This window comes from Macrotis lagotis, chromosome 6, assembly GCF_037893015.1.
Source record: "Macrotis lagotis isolate mMagLag1 chromosome 6, bilby.v1.9.chrom.fasta, whole genome shotgun sequence".
Taxonomy (NCBI): Eukaryota; Metazoa; Chordata; class Mammalia; order Peramelemorphia; family Peramelidae; genus Macrotis; species Macrotis lagotis.
In genome coordinates this window covers 37,968,248-37,991,379 of record NC_133663.1, presented here as the reverse complement: position 1 = coordinate 37,991,379, position 23,132 = coordinate 37,968,248, and the positions used below count along the sequence as shown (strand labels likewise).

Here is a 23,132-nt window from a genome sequence, read left to right as displayed (position 1 = left end):
CACATAGACACACACACTCATAACACACATCACATGCTCATATATGCTACACACTTAGACACATACACGCTCACATACACCCCACATTGTTTTGATGCTTTTGCCATTGGGAAGTAGAATTACAGATCTGAAAAAACCTTTTTCCTCCTTCCCCCAAAACCAGCCCACTCTACTAAATGTCTGTTGTGTGGAACAATTAAATCCCAGGGTTTTGTTTTTTTTTTTTGATTCCAGGTTTTGCTTCTTTGGTGTTTCTCCTCCTTTTCCCTGTTCCAGATTGTTCCCCAGAGTCATCTGGTGGGACTCAACCAAAGTGAAGAACTTGGGGATCTGGAGTCCCCCTTGCCAGCCAGCTTGAGGGCTCAGAGCTGCCCCCGGGGGGGGGTCTGCTTCGGCAGCCCCACCAGGTGGCCGTGGGCCTCTTCACTGCCTGCCAGAGCCTGGCTCTCGCACTTGGTTCTAGGCTAGAGCCTGGGCAGTGGGTCAGTCTTGAAATGCAGGGGAGAATTTTGTTTTTCAATTCTGGAGTTCCCCCCAAATGATTTTGTGGCCAGGTGGTACTACTAGTTTCTGTGGGCTCTAAGCGTTCACGTTATAGGTCTACCTGTGGTTCGGTTTGGACTTTTTGCATCGCATGTTGCCCTATTTTCATGTTTTCTCACAGGAATGGAGTGTCATTGTTAATTTGATTTATCAGAGCTCCTTGAGGCTAGCTCGAGAGGAGACAGGTCTTGGTCTTAAAGGCTCAGGGGGCCAGTATGTGGAGACAGATTAGTGGAGATCCAGAAGGACCTTGTGTTGGGGACTCTCCAGCCCAGCCTTGAGCAATTTCCCAATCTGGGGGACCACTTGTGTGGGTTCTGGGGCTGGGACACAAAATAGGAATCGTTCGTAGACTACCATGATGTGTGACTGTGTGTAGGTATTCTGAAGGGAGCCTGGACAGGTGTGGAGAAGCCGGGCCTGTGAAGGGGCATCCACGCTCAGTGAGCTTGCCCTTACGGGGTCGTTGGGCCCTCACGGGATCGTTGGCTTCTGCCCAGTTTGTTTCCTTTGGTTACTTTGTCTCCTGAAGGCAGTTAGGAACTCTTGGAGTCACTTATCTTCTGCAGTATCTCTTGGGCTTGGTAGACCCTCTGTAGACATTGATTGATTACTGTGTTTGCTATGGGGTTATCATTAACTGTTCAACATTGATACCACACGTCTAAGGCTGGATTATAGCAGTGCTCCTTCCGGATTTCTCTGAGGCATGGCACATGTGAGAGCATCTGCTCTGGATGGGGGTGGGCAATGGCATCCCACAGATTCATTTGAAGGAACTGATGCCCTGAGCTCCACCTTGCATGAGGGACATCTTCCCAGCTCCTGTTATCAGTTAGATTATAGGAAAATCTTATTCTTTTCTAATGTCCTTAGACCAGAGGGGCCTTTGGTGGCCATCTATGGTTTGCCAAAGATTTTATGTGTGGGCAAGGAGGGAATGAATCCCTACTTGCAAGGAGCTTACATAGTGATGGGAGGAAACCTTGACATAGATAAGTGCAGAGAACATCATTGTAAAGTGAATCAGTATTAGGTTATTTGGGGGAGGTTGGAGGGGGAATTAGGGAAGACTTTGTGGCAGATCCTGTCTGAACTGCACCATAAAGGAGGGTTCCAAGAGCTAAGTGTGAGCCAAGAATGCTTTTTGCATTTTTCAGTAAAATAAACTTGTAAATGTAAAAAATGTAAAAGCCATTCTTAATTCACTGGGCATTAGCAGGCAGACCCAGTCATAGAGTGGGAGAGGGACTCTGAGTGCTGATGTGAGGGGAGATACCTTCTTTGCACATCTCCTGCAAAGAGAGAATGCCAAGGTGACTGAAATGGAAGATGAGCAAGTGATTTCCAATGAAGTTGGAAAAATGGGGTCCAGGGAATGAAGGGCTTTAACAGCCAAAGAGGAGGGGGCCTGGATTCGACTGAGGAGAGGGTTATTTAGGGAAGCCTGTTTGCTGAGTAGTTGGCTGGGCCTCCACAGGCTGGGTAAGAGGTGAGGGACACCGGAACTAAGGTGGTCCAACTGTTGGGAGTGGAGGTGAGGGACCAAATGTGGAGTCAGGGATAGCAGGATCTGGTGCCCAATCATCTCTGATGTGGAGGATAATAATGCCAAAGGTGGGAGTCTAGAAAACTGGTGGGCTGGAGGTGCTGGTGCCTTGGATCAACGGAGGGAGATGTTGGGAGTGAAGAGCATCTTGATGGGAAGTTATCGAGTTCAGTTTGGGATCTAGAAATTTTTAAATACATCTAGGACATCTAGGCAGTTGGTGGTATGGACTGGAGCTTCATAGTGACTGAATCTGGGTCGGTGTATCATCTGCGTAGAGGTAATGTCCTTCATTATGCATGTAGATGAGAAGGAAAAAAGAGGACAGAATCTGAGGATTCCTCAGCGCCGTGCTGTGGTGGGTGATGACCTGTGGAAGGCAGGGGGTAGAGAAACGGGAGAGAAGAGCGTCCAGGAAGAGAGGCTCTCTGGTTGTTGGCCCGGTTTCCGGCTCCTTGTAGCGCTATGTGGAGACAGACTTGGTCTCTGGTGCCCAGCTGCTCACCTCGGTAAGAGCAGGGGAGGCAGGATCTACCATTTGCTTACTGCTGTGGCTAAATTAAGACTGGCGATCAAAGGTGATCTTCCAGTTTCCAGTAACTTAAATTTTCCTTATTTTGTTCTCCTAATTCTTAAAATTTGTTCTATTCTTCTCAAAATAAACACATAGTTAATAATCTAATTTCCTAACGAAATAAGTTTCAATGTAGAATTAAGCACTGAAACTTATTTTTAGGACACGTGTGTTTATAATGAAGAGGTATTTGTGTTATATTAACAGCCAGATGGCACAGTGGAGGGGATCAGGATCCCCCCCTTGAGTTCAAGTCTGGCCTCAGAGCCCATGAAACAGCAGCGGCAGAGGCCTCACCACACAAGGGGACCCTAGGCAGTGGGGATGTGGCGCAGCTAGAGTGCTCGGTGTGGAGTCGGGAGAGGTCTGGGCCGGGGGCAGCCTCGCTGGCCTTCTGGGGGAGCAGGGGTCGCACCCTGAAGGGAGGAGGAGAGGTTCTGGGGCGGACCGGGAGGCCCGGACTGAACTTAAGGGGTGGGGGAAACTTGGGCAACTCCCCCAGCCTCTGAGGACCAGGGTTGTTTCATCTGTAAAACGAGGGGGAGATGTCAGACTTGATTACTCCCTCGGCAGAATGCTTAAAAAAGAAAATGCATAGGTTTACAAAGGAGACCAGTAATATTCAAATATAACTAAAAATACAAACAAGTAATCCCAGGTTAAGAGCTACTTCTCTTAGGTTTCTTCTAAAACAAAAACCAGGAGAAACATTTAACTGGGGAAAACCAACTGGTCTGGGAAGTGTGGAGGGAAGGAGGAAGGGCCTCAGGTAACCAAGGAGAACAAGACAGATTTCTGTGTGTCCATCTCCCAGTATGTGGCTGGAAGCACTTTGTCAGTGTTACCTGTAGTTACTACCCAGGTGAGAATCGTAAATCATACTGTGATGTCCTCTTTAGGGTTGCTCTTGAGAAGCAGGTGCCGGAACACTAAAGACGCGATGCCCTTGAGCTAACAGTCATAACCGACAAGCTTCTGCAGATTCTCGTGATGGGCCACTTCCTGCGTGCCCCCATGGCAGCTGCCCCTGAGCCCACTCCTGTCCCCAGCCAACATTTTCTTCAGCATTTTAGAGCCCAGCTCTTTCTCACTGGGTTACGTTATAGCTGGTAACCGAATGGAGCATTCCTTCGGATGCTGCCCGGGGGCTGCCAGCCTGGCGTTCGGCTCCATCTGAGGGAACATTTTTCTGGAGTCTGTGTTACTGTCCACGTGGCTCTGAACCTTGAACAGGATGGAGATACCTTTTATCTTTTGGGGAGCCCATTGAATGGCTGCTATGGCAAGGCACACGCCGAGTGTCCCGCAGATGGTGGCCCGGAAGTCAGGGAGCCAGCCCAGGCGAGGCGGCTGCCTGTTGTGTCCTCATCCTCTTGGCAGAGGAGCTCCCTCTCTGTGGGATCTCAGCCGAGGTTTCCATGCCTGTCCTTGCATCCCCTTCCCCATTAGCTCGTGTTCATACTCCCAGGCCATTGTCCTTTGAATGTGGTCACCACTGACCTTCATAGGGAAAGTTTGAGCCAAAGACCAGACTTGGGCTTGTGACCTTTCTGTAACTCCTCACTTTCTAAGGAACCCTCTTTGTAATAGTAGCCGCCCTTCACTATTGAAGAATCTGAACCACTTAAACTCCTTGGGGAAAAATGACCTTTAAACGCATTCACTTTGAGCTTTGTGGGGCCACGATGGTATGGCTGGATGTTTTCAGCCCTGTTATGCAGAGATACAAGTGCCCCCCACCTTGTCAGCAAGACCCTTACAGGTAAACAACCCATAGCTGCTGTTGGGCTTGCATTAATAAGCTCGGGTTCACTGCTTACAAGACCCTCTTAGCCGGTACCCTTCAGGATGCCCTTCCAGAGAATGGCATCTGGGGCAGGCATGTACCTCATGCTCATCTTGGTCATCCCAGACCTATCACCCCTTGTCTTCCTTAGTCCTTTTAGTGGCCTGCCAGGGTGGGTTTGTTCCACAAGGCTGGAGGTCTTATGACTTAAAGACTGGAACTTGCCCAGCGGTCTGGCTCTTTCCCAAAGCTGTTGTGAGCTCTCTGGTGTGGAGGGACCCATGGGGAAGAGCCGTGAGTCCTGTTTGCGCCGCTGTGGCTTCCTCACTGGGCTATAGACTGGGAGGTCAGAATAGACCCAGGGCTTGTGCTGCCCTGCCAGAGCTCCTGAGGTTTCTGACTCCGCCACCCATTGGACCTCGGCTTGGCCTTAGGGAGACTGATAGACCTAGCTTTATTTTGTCTGTTTGGGTGAAACTTTCTCAAAACAACTTCTTTAGAAATATTTTTGACGTTCCTTTCCGAACATTAGTCAATTTGAACATTTGGTCATTTTCTTTTGAGCTCACAAGAATAGTTAACTTTTAAAATTTTTTAACTTGCTGACTTGGGTCAGAAAAGCCTGGGTTCAAATCCCAACTTTTCTGCTTCCTAGGTTTGTGATGGTTGGCAAGTCATTTGCGGCTTCTTGGATCCCTTTCCTTCATTTGTAAAATGGCAGCTCATTGCGCCTCTGCCTGGAGCAAATGAAATTGCTGCTGTGTCCAAGACCTTGGTGGTGCTCCCCCACAAGTCCCCGAGGCAGCCTCCCTGAGGAGAGCTCGGTGTGTATCTGCTGTCCAGTCTGGGACGTGCCCCACTACCATCTCCAGGTTACCCACGGTGAGCTCCACCAGTGAGCTCCGGTTAAAGAAGAAAATAAAGACTCCCAAGCAGGGTAGGGGAGTCATCTGGTAGAAAGAGCCCTGGCCCGGGGGCCTCTGATAAACTAGGGGAGCCAAGAGTGGAAATGGGGGGGCAGGGCCTTCCAGGGGTGGGAGATTGCAGACTAGATGATGCCCAGGTAGGCACTGGAACTAGATTATCTAAGAATGTATGGGAGAAAGGGATCCGGGATATGTCAAGAATATGTGATAGGGAGTTAGTGGAGCAGATAGAATTGGGGAGGGGGGATTGCAACAGCCCAGGCTAGATGATGACACCTCGACCTGCACAGAGGGAATGAGGATGGGTCTGATAGGTTGATAAATTGAGGGTGGGCTTCAAGTCTGTGGTGCTCTTGTCAGTGAGGGGGAAGGTTTAAGATTCACTATAAATAGGTCCTTGGCCAGATACATCGGGGTCTGGGGTGGGGAAGGGGGCACCTCTCCTTTTCCTCCATCCTCTGTTCTTAGAGTGTCCTCTAAGGTGGAAGTTCATTCTCGGTATCTCGTGGTTGGTCAGTAATTTTCCTGATGGAACTCTGGAGATAGAGAGGAAGAAATAAATGTAATCAAATGGTCAGTAAGTGATCACTTGTTTAAGGGATAAATATAAAAGTCGTGGCAGTCCCATCAATAGAGAAGCAGCATCTCAGCACAGAATTCCCCTCTCCCTTTATTTTCTTCCAGAGGTGAGTGATAGTGGAGCCACAGCTTCGAGGCAGGGTCCTTGGCCGTCCAGCAGCCTCCTATGGGAAAGCATGGGCTGAGCCACGTTGACAGCTATCCTTTGGGATAGAGCCCAGTTGTAGGTGTTGGAAAGGCATTTCTTAAAGAGTGTTGTGTAGAAAGTCAGATGACTTAAACCTCAGCTTCCCAGACTCACTGGCCTCAGAAGGAACCTTGGAAGCCAAGCCCATTGGTCTGGAGGGAGGCACGTCCCCGGGTTAGTTGACCCTTCACCAAAGAAACTCCCAGAAGAGCCGCTGCCGGCTGTGGAGGGGACCTGGTGCTAAGCCTGGAGCCCAAGCTCCAGCCAACCTGGGCTTCTGTTGGTATGACCTTGGGCAAGTCACTTAGCCTCCCTAAGCTCACTGGGCTTCCAGCTCTGTGGGTGAACCTAATCTGCCCCCTACAGCTTTCTCAGATTGTTGTTAACTTTATCTCTTTTATATTGGGGAAGTAAAAATAATATATTGATTAAAGTGGATCTCTGATATTCAGAGAATACCTTGCCTTAGGCCTAACTCCCAAAAAGCTGATTAGCAGAAAACTCATGATTCCCTCCCCCAAGCCATTTCTCATCCAAGCTGCCTTTCCCATTTTCTAGAACAAAATACCCAGAGTAACTCAATCTGATTTTTATTTGAAAGAGACTCCTAGGCCCAAAGGTCATGAAGACCCGAATTACATTGGGAGTGTGTGGGTTATATGGTAGAGGTGGGCTTAACAGGATTTAGCAGCTGATGGTCATCTACTCACCCTCTTCTCAACTTTGCTTAGGAGGTAGATTTTGGGTCATTGAAATTATGATTGAAACCCTAAGAATTGATGAAATGGCCTTAGAATGGTTAAAGAGCCCATCTCTGTGGAGGAGGAAGAGGCAAGGCAGATGCTTGTGAGGTCCACAGAGCCTGTGCAGGAGGGCCATCAAGCAGAGACTGGTCTTAGGAAAGCATGGTTATGAGACTTTTACTCCAGGAAAATCATTTATCAGTTGTCGGGAAGTTGGCTCAGATTGGGGAGAGACTTTGGTTAGGAAGGTCAGTGTGGAGGGTATTGCGTCAGTGCAGGTGAGAGGTGATGACAGCTGGCAGAAAGAAGAGAGAGCCGAGAGGAAGGGCTTTGGGATCTCCTTGGGGTTCTCAGTGGTCTGGGGCAGGCATCCAGACACTGCAGAATGTAGGGAAGATGAAGAAAGGAAAAGCCGATCCTGGCCCTGAATGAGCTCACTGCCCAGTGGGGAAACCATGTGGAACACAAGCTTGAAGGCACCAGAAGGAGGGGAGGGCCACGCTGCTTGTAGAGGCGGGGTTTGAATTGGTCCTAGAAGGAAGCCAGGCTATCCTGGAGGGGCATTCTAGGCAGGGGCACAGCCGGGCAGAGGTGGAAGAGTGGGGCGATGGGGGCTCGTTTTGGGCCATCTTGGGGTCTGGTCAGGCTGCAAGGCTGAAGACGAGGGGAAAGGGCCCAGGAGGCCAGGCTGGGGTGGGCTCTTGGGAACAAAGAGTCTCCAGTGTGGGAGGAAGTCTTGTGGTGCTGGAGCTCTGTACCCCTAAAATGGGGGGGTGAAAATACCTGGGCCTCCTTCTTCTGGTGGCTATGGTGAGGATCAGCTAGATAACTGGGCCAGTTAATGAGTTTACAAGTCCAAAAATTTTAAGTAAGATGGAACAGTATTTAAATAGTGTTGATAGGTTACAGCCTTGCCATCGCTGGTTGGAGGGAATTGAAATGATTGTTTTTAAAAGTTCTTTCTACACTTGTAGGCCGCTAGGAAGTTGAAATTCAGTGATAGTTATTGTGACTGCTTAATACATTCTTTATCTCCTGGGGTGTGACTAATAATTTTGTGATGAAACTTTCAAACCGGTAGCTTAGAAACTTTTAAAATTGAAGCTTAGAGCTCTAGCTGTGTTGTAAATTCCTCAAATGTCCCTTCAGATTGCTTTTGGACAAAATTGTTTTAGTAAGATAAGGGTAGAGAACTCTTTTCAAAACAAATTATAAGAAGATAATATGTTTATGTGCATGTATATTGATAAGATTCTAACTTATTTGGTATGGGGGTAGTATACAAATAAACTAGGCTACAAAGACTTGGAATAGGTATCTGCCTAATCAAATTAAAGTGGAACTGGACGAAGAGATCATTAAGATTTTGTAATATCTGTCCTTTTTCCCTGAGAAGTGGTAACTTTTACTTTCCCAAAGTGACCTTCATGCTGTGATCCACCTGATAAGCCTTGATTATGAACTAATTGATCATGCCAGGCTCTTTGGAGACCTGTGCAAGTTGCTTAGGATCTTTGAACATGATTATTTCCAATGCTGCCTCCAAAAGTTTATTAGGTGTTTCTTTGTTCTCTGGGATGTTGAGGGGAATCATTGATTACAGGATTTAGAGTTAGGAGGGACTTGTGAACAGCTAGCCTCATTTACAGATGAGGAAACTAACCTCAGAGAAGTGAGCTCCTCTAAAACTCTGCCCATAAAACATGAAGAAAGAAGCCCCTAGAGGACGGGAATCTGCCTTATTCATTGTTGTATTCCTAATGTTGAGTTTAACGCCTCTCTGATCATTTTCCGAAGTTGAGAATAAATTCATTTATCATCATGTCAGGGAACACCCAAGACGAGATGGTTGTGGGAAGCAGTTTGAAATGACCTCCGAGAATATAATTGAATGTCACTTGGGAGAGTGACCCTCCCGTAACCATTCATTCACTTTGCCTCTCTTAAGGGGGCTCTTGGAAGCAAGAAACTGGGGAGGGGAGAGCAGGGCAACCCTCTTCCTTCCCCCCAGCACTTCAGACAGTAGGTTGCTCTTTTTCCCAGATAAGTTAGTAAAGAAATGAAGCTGATCAAGACTTTTTTCTTTTTTGGTGGGTGTGTGTGTGGGGAATATTCTGTTGAATGCCTCTGATATGTCTTTATCCTTTTTAAAAATCTTTGCTTTTTCTCTGAGACATGGTCCGGGGCCCCTGATTCCAGCCAGCCAGGGTCTCCAGATGTAAGGGAGCAGTTGCTCTGGATAGTCCTTGGTGAGGGCCCGGAGTCTGGAGTCCGGAAAGCCCCAAAGCCTCTGTTGGACACCGACTGGGCCAGTCACTTCTCATCCCTGAACCTCAGTTTCCTAGTGACTTCCTTTTGTCTTTTAAAGAAAATAAAAACTTCTCAGCTTAACATTGACAAGGATCTTTCCTTTTGGCCTGTCTTCCAGGCCCCAGGAAGCATCTCTCTTGAATTGTGTGATAGGGCTCTTGAAGAGGACCCTACAGAGCCACAGGGCTTGAAGAGTCGAGTTTAATTTGGTCCCAGACATTAGCTATATGACCCTGAAGGAGTCACTCTCCCTGTGGTTGTGAGGATCAGATGGATGTTCGTTACAAAGTTTTTTGCTGATAATTTCCATCATTCATCACCATTACAGGGCAGACTGCTGAATTCTACCAACCCTTTGTGAAAATAAATATACCTCTTATCTTTTGTGGCTGGATGTGTATGGTTGCATGACTGCCTCTGGAAGACAAGTCCCAGTTCTAAACAGTGTGCCTGAGAAAGTAAAACTGAATTGTTGTACTTTGAAGAACTTATGCTTGTCTGATAATTTATTACATTTTCCATCCATTGTTATTTTTTGGTGTCTCTAAAACTTGGAGTCATTTTTTAAATAAAAGAAAAATTTGTTTATTTTGAGTTTTACAATTTTCCCCCTAATCTTGCCTCCCCCCACCCCCCCCCACAGAAGGCAGGCTGTTAGTCTTTACATTGTTTCTGTGGTATACATTGATCTTAGTTGAATGTGATGAGAGAGAAATCATATCCCTAAGGAAGCAAAATAAAGTATAAGAGATAGCAAAATTGCATAATAAGAACTTTTTTTCCTAAATTGATGGTAATAGTCTTTGCTCTTTGTTCAAACTCCACAGTTGTTTCTCTGGATACAGACGGTATTCTCCATTTCAGACAGCCCCAAATTGTCCCTGGTTGTTGCACTGAAGTCCATACGTTTGATTATCACCTCCATGTCGCTGTTAGGGTGTACAGTGTTTTTCTGGTTCTGCTCATCTCCCTCAGCATCAGTTCATGCAGATCCCTCCAGGCTTCCCTGAAATCCCGTCCCTCCTGGTTTCTAATAGAACAGTAGTGTTCCATCACATACATATACCACAGTTTGCTAAGCCATTCCCCAACTGAAGGACATTCACTTAATTTCCATTTCTTTGCCACCACAAACAGGGCTTCTATGAATATTTTTGTACAAGTGATAAAACTTGGACTAATTTTGCTAAAGTATATAACAATAGCCATGCCAAGATCATTTGACTTCACCTTTTAATCTTAAGGGTTCTTTAACTTTTGTTGAATCCATTCATAAAGGGATAAAGAAGGGAGTATCTGGGAGTGTTTGATCTGGGAGAGGCAAATTTAAGTAAGTTTTTCTGTTTGTACTCTAAGACACATATTATTTCTTAAAACAATTCTTCAATGTGACTAAGGGTGATTCAGTGGATAGTTCTTTATGTTACATGGTTTTACCCATATTTTCACAAAATGCAAGGCTAGTGTATTTTAATTATTCTAATTCATGACATTTTTCTAATGAGGAAAAAAGGTTGTTTTCCCTATCATTTAGGGTTTGTGCTAATGTAATCAGGAAGACTTCAGTTCATACTCACTAGTGGTGTGATCCTGGAAGTCACTTGACCTCTGTTTATATAATCCACTGTAGAAGAACGTGGCAAAGATACTCCAGTATCTTTGCCAAGAAAACCCAACAACTGAACAACAACAACAAAATTATAGAAGTATCTCCAGATGTCCTTTTGGCAACCATTTGAAATCTTTTTGTTTATATCAACACTTCATGTGCCATTGATTGATCTTGGGGAAGGAAGGGGAAGGAGAGATGGTAAACGGTTGAGGCTTGGTTATGTAATTTCTTAAACGTTATTCTAAAGTTACTTTGTACATTAGCGTTTGTTAATAGATGTTAGATAACTTTCATCTTATTTCAATTAAATTAGAAGTTTTTTATAATTTCTTACATTGTTTTATAATGATTGAGAAAATAATTTGCTTTGTTTTATTTTTAGGGTTATATCCTGTGTTGTGACCTCATGGTTTAAGTGGGAATAAAGATGAGTATAAGCAGTGATGAGGTCAACTTCTTGGTATATAGATACTTGCAAGAGTCAGGTGAGTATTTATATGGAATAAATAGGCCTCAAATTCCTTTAATATTCTCAATCATCTTTCATGCATTTGACATCTGTACCAGTCCAAATTGTTCCACTTGATATGTTTCTCCAGTGAATGGACTGCCATTCATTTTTAGCCTATGTACTAGTGCATGGTTTAACTCTCTGACTCTTTCAAATATATTGGAATTATCTCAGGCATATATTTGTCACAAAAATGTTGGTTTTCCCAGTTTAAAGATGACTTTTTTGCTTTTGATCCAATTGGGAGATGTTCTTAGATGCTTGTTCCCCCTAAAGCTGCTGTTTTCTGGGCCACCTTTATCCAGAATCCTCTGCCAATTTTGAGAAGAATGAGCATGGACCAGGTGCTGGGCTTGTGTGCTCCTCAATGCACTGGCATTTTTCCATATTATCTCCTCGAGTTAAATCATCAAACCTCAAGTATGGAGGAATACAGGAAACCAAATCAGGTGTCCATCCTGTCAGCTTCAGTGTAGACATGGATGTGGACATTGGTCAGAGAGAGCCCTGGGCCTGGGTTGGGGCCTCGGCTTCTTCTTCATCACCCCATCTGTCAAGGGCATGAGGAGGCCCTGGTCCCTCTTCTCTTGAGGCCTCTCCCCCTTTTCTGGGGAGAATCGAGTCCAGAGAGAGTTGCTGCCACTGGAAGAGAAGGGAGTTTTCAAAGGCCTTCAGTAGCAGGTGCTTGGAAACAACTTAGGGGCAGTGGGAGAGTTTGGACTGGGCATTTAGGGGGAAATCATCTTCTAGCTCAGACCCCCAAAGCTAAAAGTTTGATTTTTAAGGAGTAGGACCCTGGAGATTGTGCAGCCTTGTGCAGCCTTTACTGTCCTTAGAAAAAGATGAACTTTTTCAGCTTTGGCTTAATACAGTGTAGGAGTAGGGGAATTGAGGACTGCAGAGCTAGGGGGGAAATTTGCATTTGACTTTAGGCAAGTGAACAGTCCCCAGATATTCTCACCTCAGCACATTCCTTTTCTTCTCCCTTTCATTCCCCCCCCCCCCCCCCCCCCCCCCCGCATTTTCCGAAATGGACTCTTCCCAATTTTTTTGGTAGCTTCTCTGAAGGTTGTTCCAAAAACTGTGTCTTGATTAAAGTGGCCACAGTATTTGAAATAGGATGTACATCAAAATGTAGGGATAGCCAACACATTATATTCAAACCTAATTTGGGCCTCAAATTTCCAAAATAGCTAGTAAATGTGAGATAAACTCAATCCCCCCAAGGAATTAGGAAGATGGGAAGGCTTCTGTGCCTGTGAACCTCAGAGGGAAGCCGGCCTAGAAGTTAAGACGCAGGAGTGCCCTGGATGGACAGCAGCAGGCGCAAGGCCAGCCTGCCCCGCTCCAGAGGTGGCCGACTTCTGCTCTCAGATGCAGAAAGAGAACGCCTCTGAGGCCCAGGGAGTTTTCACATAACAAGTTAACAGACATTGAAAAGCTTATTTATTCATTAGTTGGGAAGCCTCTTTCTCCAAACAGCTTAAAGACCCTTGTCAGCATGTACCCAAAGAAATTTTATATTGCATGCTTCTGGCTAGTTTAAAAATCATGGGGCCAGGCCCCATGACCAAGATGACCACTTTGGATGTTGATGGGTGGCTGTTTTGTCTTTGGCTGCAGTGCCCCTGTTTTAGTTACTATGCTGTACCACACAATGAATCAACAGACTAAGGAAGTTGACTCTCCATTCTGTTCTTGGCCCTCCTCAGAGATGGTTCAGTATCACGACTTTGGTTGAAGACCAAATCCTGTTACAACGTTTTTTTTCCTACGAGATAATAGAATTTGTCATCTGTCATTTTGTATCGCATGGACCCAAGGACTGCCACTTAGGCTCTGCCTTGTGTGAGGAGACTAGAGATGAGAGTATTAGGAATAGCTAGGAGTAAAGAAAAAGGTAGGAATATTTTGAACAAGCAAGATAAGAGTATTTTACACTGTGATAGCCTCAGTAAATATTTGTCAAGTAAGTCCATCATAAAGTTAGGAAATGAGATGGAGTGAAAGGTAGATGTAAGCTGGATGGAATGAATGGACAATCCTATTTGTGCTGGGATGAGATGGGGAACAATGAGGAATTCATTTAGAAATTATTTCTGGAGTTTGTGCTATGGCTTATGAGAATGGTAAAGAGTCGTCAAGCAGGGAGATGAATGCATACAGGATGGAACTGCAGGTGAGGCCTACCTTTAGCTTTGAGCCACACCTACAGTAAATTTGACTGAATTGTGGACAGCCAATCCATATTCCGATCAGCTCCTTTCTGGTGATCTGCTTCTAGTTATATATAAGATCCAAGTGATCTTATGTTCTTTGTTTCTGTTTTTTTATGCTTTTTTTTGTTTTGTTTTGTTTTTGTTTTATTTTGAACATCCAATTGTGTTGATTACACAGAAACCATGACTCAGAAATGTACATTTGGAGACCTTTTTTTCCCTGGGAACTGCCATATTATTGGCCAAACTGTATAGAGAAGATTGGTAACTTTGTGATGGAATTTAGTTTTAATGTATTAATGATGAAACTTGGTTATGCATTGTTGATGAGGGCAGCCTTATATGTTGTATGATGAAATCAATTCTGTTCTGCTGTTATCCATCTTTTAGAGTAATTGATTGAAGGTTAAAAAAAACAAGCAAGAAAATTAATTAATTTAGTTAACATTGCTGAGTTTAGCAGGTAGAGAATCCTTATACTAAAAATTTGGACCTGAATTTAAAGACTGAAAAATCTTAAGTTCTCTTCTACCTCTTGCATTTTGGCAGAGTTGTCTATTAACCCTTTGAGACAAACTGAAAACTGCTAGAGGAACATGTCAGCAAGCTCTTTTTTTTTTTAGCTATATAAAGATCTTAGGTTCTGACACAAGTTATTAACCTATTTATTCCCCCTCCCCCTTTTTTGCCATTTAAATTACTATATTAAGTACAAGTATTCCAGTGGAAAGAAACCTTAAATAATTAATTTCACCACTGATGATGGGCTATCTCCTGGAGTTGGGAGAAAAGTGCTTTGTTAACCTGACAGGGTAATATCACTGTGCAATATCATGTCTCTTTAAGGAGTGCAGCTGTTCAGATTGTTTTTGTCTGTGGCTTGTGTTATTAAATTAGGGTGAACCTTATGTTTTCACTAGGACTTGAAGATTTGTTCTGTTGAAGCTACAGACTTTTTTGAAAAATTACATTTTAATGTATAGATGTGAGTACACACATTCAAAAACATTGTACATTCCATATTATCAACTTTCTTCAATAGGATTCACTGCAGTTTTATCTAACTACATCTTTTTTCAGTCTTTCTTCTCAACTGGAGATCCAGTGTAATAATAGCTTTTGGAATAGGTTTTCCTATCCAAATCTTTGAGTCATTGAAACTTCAAGGAATTGTTCCTTGGATTATAATTGTGTTCCTAGATTATGTAACCATCAGGGAATCCTAATAATTAGTCATCACCTTTTCCTTCTGTTTTTAAAAAATGTCTTACTTCATATGGAATCTACAAACTCTTTAGGTGTCCTTTAAATATAAAAGCTGCAGGGATTGAGTATGTTTCATAGAATCATAGATCATGTAACCATCAGGGAATCCTAATAACTAGTCATCACCTTTTCCTTCTGTTTTTAAAAAATGTCTTACTTCATATGGAATCTACAAACTCTTTAGGTGTCCTTTAAATATAAAAGCTGCAGGGATTGAGTTTGTTTCTTCTCCTTTGCTTCTGTGGAGTCATCAGGACTTCTTTACACCCACCCCACCCCACCCCTCACAATAGTCAAATTTTTCCTATTTCCTAGCACTGGGCTTGACATTTTTTTGTGGTGGCTTGACAAATTATAGCACATAAAGTATGTATATGATGTGCCAAAATATAGTAAGCAAAGATTGATTTTATCTGCTGTACTGTCTTTAATGTCTGCCATAAGGGTGTCATGAACATATTTGATTGTCTTAATAGCTGATGAACATGACGACTTTTGTATTAAATTCTGATTTGCAAATCAGACTTCTGCATTGTTTATCTCTGCTAGAATAAATTTGCTTTGAACTTATTTTTTCAAAATAATTTTTAAAAACTGTCACTGATGGTTTTTGTATTTGGCCATTTGTAGATTTCTTTTTTTTTAATTTTTTGCACCACTCTCGATATTGTATTTGAACTATTTGACCTTTTTTTTAAGCCTAGTATAAGATGTAATCTTAAATTGGCTGTTTGAGCAGACTTAGCACCCCCTCCCCAACCCTGAAGTTTAAAATTAATTTGTTGTTTTAGAACTAGCTGCTGTGGCATACAGACATCTCCAGAAGTCCTCTGTTTAGAATTTCCTTGACAGTTTTGGGAAATGAAATATTTTAGTCTTTAGAACTAAATGAATAGTTGAATTTAAGAAAACATTTCTTGATGTAATCAAAGTTGAGAGCCCATTTTGACGTTATCAAAGGAATTCTATATCTTATTTATTATTTTTCAGAAGAATAGTCCTTTGGGTTTTGATTTGTACAAGGTGGTTGTATTTACTTCCCTTAGTCTACTTGCAAGGATGCCAACCTAGTGTACAGGTCAACCTCAAATTTTCCTTTAAAAATGAGTCTTTTTGTCCATACTGGTTGTGCAGGCCAGCCCTCGTGGAGCCGCCATTCTCAGCAGCTGCATGGACCAGGCAGTGCAGCTTTCTCAGACTCTTATTTAGCAGCTGCTAATGGGCTGAGATCACTGGTTTCAGCTTCGGCCGACCGGGCAGCTCGGAGAGGAGCTCCCTGCAGCTGCTGCGGGTGGGCCGCAGAGGCCACAGCCGGGGACTGGTCCGGCATCTGTGTGCTTTCTAAGTCTCCCAAGTGCTGGGGAGCCTGTGAGACTGAGCAAACATTGGCATTTAGTGATGTCATCAAAGAAAGCTTAAAAATTAATCCCAAATAGTTTTATTTAAATAGATGTTGTGGGGGGCAACTAGGTGGCGCAGTGGTTTGAGCACTGGCCCTGAAGTCGGGAGGATCTGAGTTCAAATTCAGCCTCAGACACTTAATGATTGCCTAGCTATGTGGCCTTGGGCAAGTCCCTTAACCTCATTGCCTTGAATAAATAAAATTTTAAAAATAAAATAAAAAATGTAGATATTCTTCACAAAGCCAAAGAATCAAGAAAAAAGTTATTTTTTCAGAAACTGACTGTTGGTGACCCTGGCAAACTTTAATTGCACCAGCCTCAGACCTTCCTTGCACGTATCACTGGTCCTAGGAGATGTCTTCACAGCTCACACTGCGTGGCAGCCCTTGAAATTAGAAATATTGTCAAGTTGGGAGTTGAGTCAGTCAAGGGTCTGTGAGCTCCTTCTGTCTGCCCAGGCCTCTGCAGGCCCCTGAAGATAGCGAGACAGGGCACCAGGGACATCCCAGACCCTGAGCAATCCAGGGGTATGCAGGTCCTGGCACAGGGCCGAGTTCCCCGGTTAGCCAGAGATGGTGTTCAGTCTCAATTATGAACTGAAATCTCCCCCTGAGTGGTTTGGGGGCTGCTGCTGGGCCATGGGGACCCCTGGAGCAGAGGGCAGTGGTGGGTTCTAGGACAGAAAGGGAGGCTGGGGCTGCACTTTGAACATGAATGTCTCCCTTGTACTGTAGGGGAGGACCTTGGGAGCTCCGGGCAGGATCCTCTGAAGAGAGGAGAAACTAGAGTCAGGAATACGATTGAGGAGGTCAATGTTGGCATCCTGGTAGAGTCCAGGCCGGGCCGCTGGGGTGGAAGGAGGACTGACTGAGCTGGCAGCTGATTAGCTTAGTTGGGTGGGGGAGGGGAGAATGCAGCGAATGAGCTGTTTTTATATTTCCCAACCATCTAGAGGGACATGTCCTATGGGCAAGGGGAGATGCAGAGCCCTTGGGAAGGGGCAGATGGATTTGGTTTTGTGTGGAAATAAGCATTGAAGCTGTAGGATCTGAACACATAGAAACAGAAGGCAAAGTCTTGAGGTAGTTCTTGTGGGGTTTGGGACATGGACGACTTGACAGCAAAAGACTTTGAGTAGGGCTGTCCAGCAGGTAGAAGGACCAGAGGGATCCTCACTGAAAAGCTAAAGGAGGAGGAAATCCCCAGCATCGGAGGCTGTTGAGAGGTCAAGGAGGAGATCTGAGAAGGATATTGGCTTTGGCAACTAAGGCATCATTGGTAACTTGAGAACAGTTTCAGTTGAGTCTGCCAGCTTGCAAGGTATTGAGAAGAAAAAGAAGATAAATGCAAAGTGAGTAGTAAATAGATTTTTCTAATAATTTATCTATGAATAAGGGAGAGAGTGTACAGTCCTGATAGAGTGAGGGATAGGGAGTGGTGGTGGTGGTGGTGGTGGTGGTGGTGGTGGTAGTAGTAGTAGTAGTAGTAGTAGTAGTAGTAGTAGTAGTAGTAGTAGTGGAGGAGGAGGAGTAAGTGAAAGTCTAAGGAGGAGGAAGGGCTGGCCAGTTTGTATGCAGAGACAGAGGCTGTGAAGATTAGGGGGGTTGATTGTGGAGGATTAAGAATACAAATAGTAATATTGGATTTGAAATGGAGAAGGGCTGCCCCCACCACCCCCATCAATTTGGATAAAGGAGGGTAGAATGGGAAAGAGGGATGATGTCAGGGGTTTTGAGATGAAAATATGAGAGAAAGTGGGAGCTCAAAGGAGAAAAGTTTTTTTTTCCTCAGTAAAGGAGGAGGAAAGGTATCTTCAGAGGAAGAAAGGGGAAAACTAGGTAACAGGTTTTGGAGCTGCTGTAGAGAAGAATTAGGGCTTTCTTTGTAGCATTGTTGACCCAGTTGAGAGTAGTAAGTCTGTAGTGGGCCCAGTGATTGGTTGTGTGGCATCTTTCAGCGACATTCACCAACATGTGAGTGATTTTTGAATGGAGATGGGTGGGTAGTGAAAATTGTGGGAGATCGGTGTTTGGTGAGATAGAAACAATTAAGAGAAAAGTCAAACCAATAAATTCATTAGATTTGCACTGTGGCTACAATGATCTTTACTCTCAATGTGGTTTACATTTCAGTGGGGAAGACAAGTATTTATAGAAAGAATAGATACAGAATAAACATAAAGACATCAATACTAGTGAGGGTGGGGGAGGGCGGCAGTGATTGAAAGGGTCAGTAAAGGCTTCATGTACCAGATGGAGCTTGAGCTCAGGTGACTGAGATGGGAATGAATCCCAGGTGGTGGTAGAGAGTCTTGTATGAGGAACAATGGGAAATCTTATGGGACTTGGGGGGGGGGGTCTAGCATATGAAGGGCTTTGATAGCCAAACAGAGGGATTTGCCTTTTTTTCCCCCTTGAGGTAATAAGCTACGAGAAGAAGTTCTGTACTTTAGGAAAGTCACTGGTAAATGCCCGTAGGATCGTCAGGAGTCGAGAGACTGAGGCAGGAAGCGCTGTTAGGAGGTGGTTGTCGTTTTCTAAACAAGAAGTGACAAGGGTCTGGTTTAAGTTGGTGACTGTGTGAGTGGTAGGAACAGAGGGAAAGAGACTAGCGAGAGTTGCCAAAGAGTGAGCTGAGAGGCAGGAAGAATGGTGGCATCCTGGACGTTGGGAAGACAAGATGTTGTCCTGCCTGCTCATGTTGGGTTAGAAGTTCAGGATGGTGACCGACTCGGTCCATACATTTTCAAGTCATTTGCTTCCTAATGAAAAAGGCACAGGAAATGATGGAAGGGGAGAGTGAGAGAGACCCATCATGATAACCCCACAATTGAGGCATGGCATGGAGTAGAGAGAAGGAATGTCAAACAACTAGTGGGGAAATGAAAATTAGATTACCTGGAGAAGATGCAGAGTATCCAGGAGAAGGAGAAGGTGGTGAGCAGCATCTGATGGAATGGATCAGGGAGGCAGAGGACTGGGGGAGGACATTGGGGTGGAAAGTAAAGATGAAAAGACAATCCATGATTTTAAGAAGCAGAAATTAAAAGAAAAGCCTTATATTAAGAAAATACATGGAAGAGAGTAGGGGGAAATTCAGAATGGGGCAGAGGCAGTCATGACTTTTCTCTATTCCACTGTCTTTCTTGCTAACCTTCTCTCCCATGGACTCAGTGGTCATCTCTGTCATTGCCTCCCAGATCTCTATCCAACTCCAGGGTCTCTTCTGAACTTCAACCCCACATCATCAACTGGTTCTTTTAAAATAAAACCGGATGTCTTGGAGGCATCTTAAATTCAGAATGTCTAAAACCATCCCTCTTCATCAAGTATCTTAATACCACTTATTAGGCTTGCTTGCTTCTGAGTCCCTGGACTTAAATGTGAAGAAGAATTCAGTGGAAGAAGAATTCAGTGGTTTGGTGTTATCCACTGATGTATAGACATCTCCTATTGGTATTAAGAATACAGAGAGGGGCAGCTAGGTGGCAGTGGACAGAGTACTGACGCGTTGAGTACAGCTCGGAAGGAGGACCAGAAAAAGGCACTTTATAAGATTAACATAATGTATTTCTATCTCTCTCCCCGAGGAGGAGGGCAATGACTGCATACTAGAACATCTTGAAACTTCATTTGGTAACTGTCTAAAATGCTCACTGTCACCCTGTTCTCTTTTGGCTTTGCCAGGGCCCTTGTAGAGTAGAGGCAGTTCCAGCTGGCAACTCCCTTCCTCTGTTCTTCACTTCTCTCCCTTCTTTCTCTTCACTACTCAGATCTCAAGATTCAGGGAACATGAAAGCAGAGCTCAACCCAGAATATTGAGGGCTGCTGCCTTTCAGCAAAGATCCTCCTATCTATTCTTGCGGGGAGGGGGTGGTATGGGAAGCCAAGATGAAACATTGAGTTCCTGTCCGGGTGCTGTGAGACCATGAGCCACAGGTTAGAGTGGACTGAAGTTCAAAGGTGCACATTGAAATTCTGTGGATTAAATGTTGCACGAGAAATTAACTTAAAATGCATATTTGACATTATTTTAGCACTGTTAGCAACCATCGATGACACAAAGTATTCCTTTGGATATTTAGAAATTGAGATCAACCAGTCTGAAAAGAGCTCAAATGATTAAATTCTGGAATAAGCAAATTTTAATATAATTCTTTTTCTGAGAATTATATTATTTTAAGATGGTATAATATTTACTTAAAATTTTAAAATAATAAATGCCTTTGACTCCCAGCTTCTTTTGTAAAGAGAATTACTTCTCCCTGAATTTCCTGTTTTTTAGTTTCAGATGTGTACTGCCCTTTTAATGCACAATGTTCTTTTTTTTTTTTTTGGCAAGGCAATGGGATTAATTGACATGCCTAAGATCTCACAGCTAGACAATCATTAAGTGTCTTAGGTTAGATTTGAACTCAGTCCTCCTGACTCCAGGGACAGTGCTCTATATAAACAAGTAATTAAATGTACTTGGATTTGAAAAACTGAAATTGCATTTAAAAAGTCAAGTGCTCTCTTAGATTGTGCTTCAGACTGTAGCTACTTGTGCCCCCCATCTGGCCTGGATTTAGGATTTTTGTTCATCCTTGTTCTCCCCTTGGAGCTCTACAGTACTCTGGTTGGTGTCTATGTTGAAAGGAGAGAGCCAGAATTTCCCCACTTGGGCACTCTTACTCTTTTAGATCCTATATTATCTTATAAGCAAGACTTTTTTGTAGTTAACGCGTTGATTATTTAGCATTTAGTTTGTGGACCGAATGGTTTTCTAAGAACTTAAAAACAGTTTTCTTTTATTCTTAAGAAATTGGTTTATGGGAATAGGTTATTTTTGACAAATCCTTTAGTTCACAATTAGTATTACAATAAATTCTCATTGATTGTCCCAAGTAGGTTTTATGATTTGTATGAATAAAATGGAAATGTTTTACATGAATTATCAGCTCAGTGTAACTTGGAGCAAGTCAGTGAAAGTCCCCAGCCTCAAGTTTTTCTTCATCTGGGAAGTGAAATGTTTGTAATAGACAACTACAATTTGGCAGTAGACAATTGCCAAATCCCTTCCATTACTAAAATTATCATTGATATGTAAGAGCTATCAGCTTAAGACCATACAACTTTTTTAAAGATTGGTAACTACCAAAAAAGTTAATAAAGCCTTTAAAGAGAATGGAGAATAGAATTGTGATGAGCATATTATAAATATCCTTCATCAAATGATTGGAATTATTATTGTTAGGAATATAATTTATTATGGTGTTTTATAATTATTTTTCACTTCAGTAGTTTGTTTAAAATGTTCTAAGATTTTTTTCATCCTATTGTTTATTATGTAATCTCTTGGGAAATATATTCTTATGACATTCCTCTTGTCTTTAGGGTTTTCTCATTCAGCATTTACCTTTGGTATAGAAAGCCATATCAGCCAGTCTAATATCAATGGTGCCCTGGTTCCACCTGCTGCTCTGATTTCTATCATCCAGAAAGGCCTGCAGTATGTAGAGGCAGAAGTCAGTATTAATGAGGTATGGTTGCTTTCTATAAATATAATGATTTTTCTCTATATATTCCACTCAAGTGATGTTTTAAATATATTCTGCTATCTGCTTTACTTCATTTTTCTTACTGATAATGCTTATGCCTACCACTCTCTGGTGATGTACCTGGGGAAGGCTCTGTCAGACTGGCAAGGTATCCTGTGTGTGGGGGGGGTAGAGACTCAAGCCTGATGTTTATGGGACCCCTCCTGTGTGTTGTCCACATTAGCCAGATGGCTCTGGACTCTGCCTCTTTATTGGAACTAATTCCTTAAGTCTAAAACATCTTTCACCATCTTCTTTACCTATTGAATTCTCACCAAATACCTTTGTTTCTTCTCCATAAAAGCTTTCCTGATTTCCCCTTAGACCTCACAAAGTAGTTTGTTTCATAACTCTCTAATGTTTTAAGATCACTGTAGTATTAAATATCATCTGTGTTTGTCTTATTCACTTAGAATATAAGGTCTATGAGGAGAGGGTGGAGGTGTTTAGCTAAGCGTCTAGCACTACTCTGTTCCAAATGGTGTTGAATGAAAGAGCCATCTCTTTCATAAGATATTTTTGTATTTGAATAATAAGACTTTGATTTTTTTTTTAAAGAATTGGCCATTCATCTGTAGCGAAATCTTTCTGGAATGCTAATCCTGGGGGTCAGCTGATTTGTTGGAGAACCACAGACTCAGTCAGAGCCTGTCCTTGAGAGTCCTGCCCATCTGTCTCTGACACAGGCTGGCTCTGCTCGGCAGGCTCCTCTGGCAAGAGCATTTCCTGACCAGGACTTGCTGTTGGGAAATCAGATACAGGCTTGTTACTGGAGAGATGGGATTTGAAGTTATTCCTTAGTTTCATTTCTCCAAATGTTTTTAGAATAAGGCAACCATCTTTTTTTATATTGTTTACTGCCAAGAAGATTCATTCTAGGATCTAGGTTAGGGGAATCTCGCTAAGTAAGGAGACTTCTTCCTGAGCTAATTAACCTTGAAAAGAATCAAGTTGTGTATTCTGAAATTTCTATAACTGAAAGTCTCGGCAAACAAACCCAGCCATCCATATGTAATCACAAAGGAAATGAATGAACTCTTCAAGCTTGGAGCTTTATAAAAATTCCATTAAACCAAAAAAAAACATGCTGGAGTCAAGAGAATAGGATTCTAATCTGCTTGTGGCTTTCATTTTTGACCTCAGGAAAGTTTCCTGACCCTTTGAAGCAGAGGGAATTATACTAGGTCTGGAATTCTTAAACCTTTTTTCAGTACATAGATCTCCTTTGAGACAATGGGAAGTCTATGACCCCTTCCCAGAATCATGCTTTTAAATGCCTGAGGTAAAAATACATAAGGTACAAAGGAAACCAGATATACGTAACATAAAGATTTTTTTTTTTAAAA

General features: G+C 43.3%; 1 protein-coding gene across 4 annotated transcripts in view; it reads left to right on the top strand.

Annotated features, from left to right (window-relative positions):
- Positions 1–23,132, top strand: part of TBL1XR1 (TBL1X/Y related 1) — a 131,774-nt gene that overhangs the window by 90,560 nt on the left and 18,082 nt on the right. For 2 of the 4 annotated variants that reach the window (XM_074190955.1, XM_074190954.1), the window contains 2 exons: positions 11,192–11,294; positions 21,584–21,729. In XM_074190955.1, coding sequence (XP_074047056.1) covers positions 11,237–11,294; positions 21,584–21,729 — 204 coding nt within the window. In that variant the 5' untranslated portion in view covers positions 11,192–11,236. Of the gene's footprint in view, positions 1–3,534; positions 4,429–11,191; positions 11,295–21,583; positions 21,730–23,132 lie in introns of those variants that run through there. The other 2 variants (XM_074190956.1, XM_074190957.1) reach the window with 2 other exon arrangements.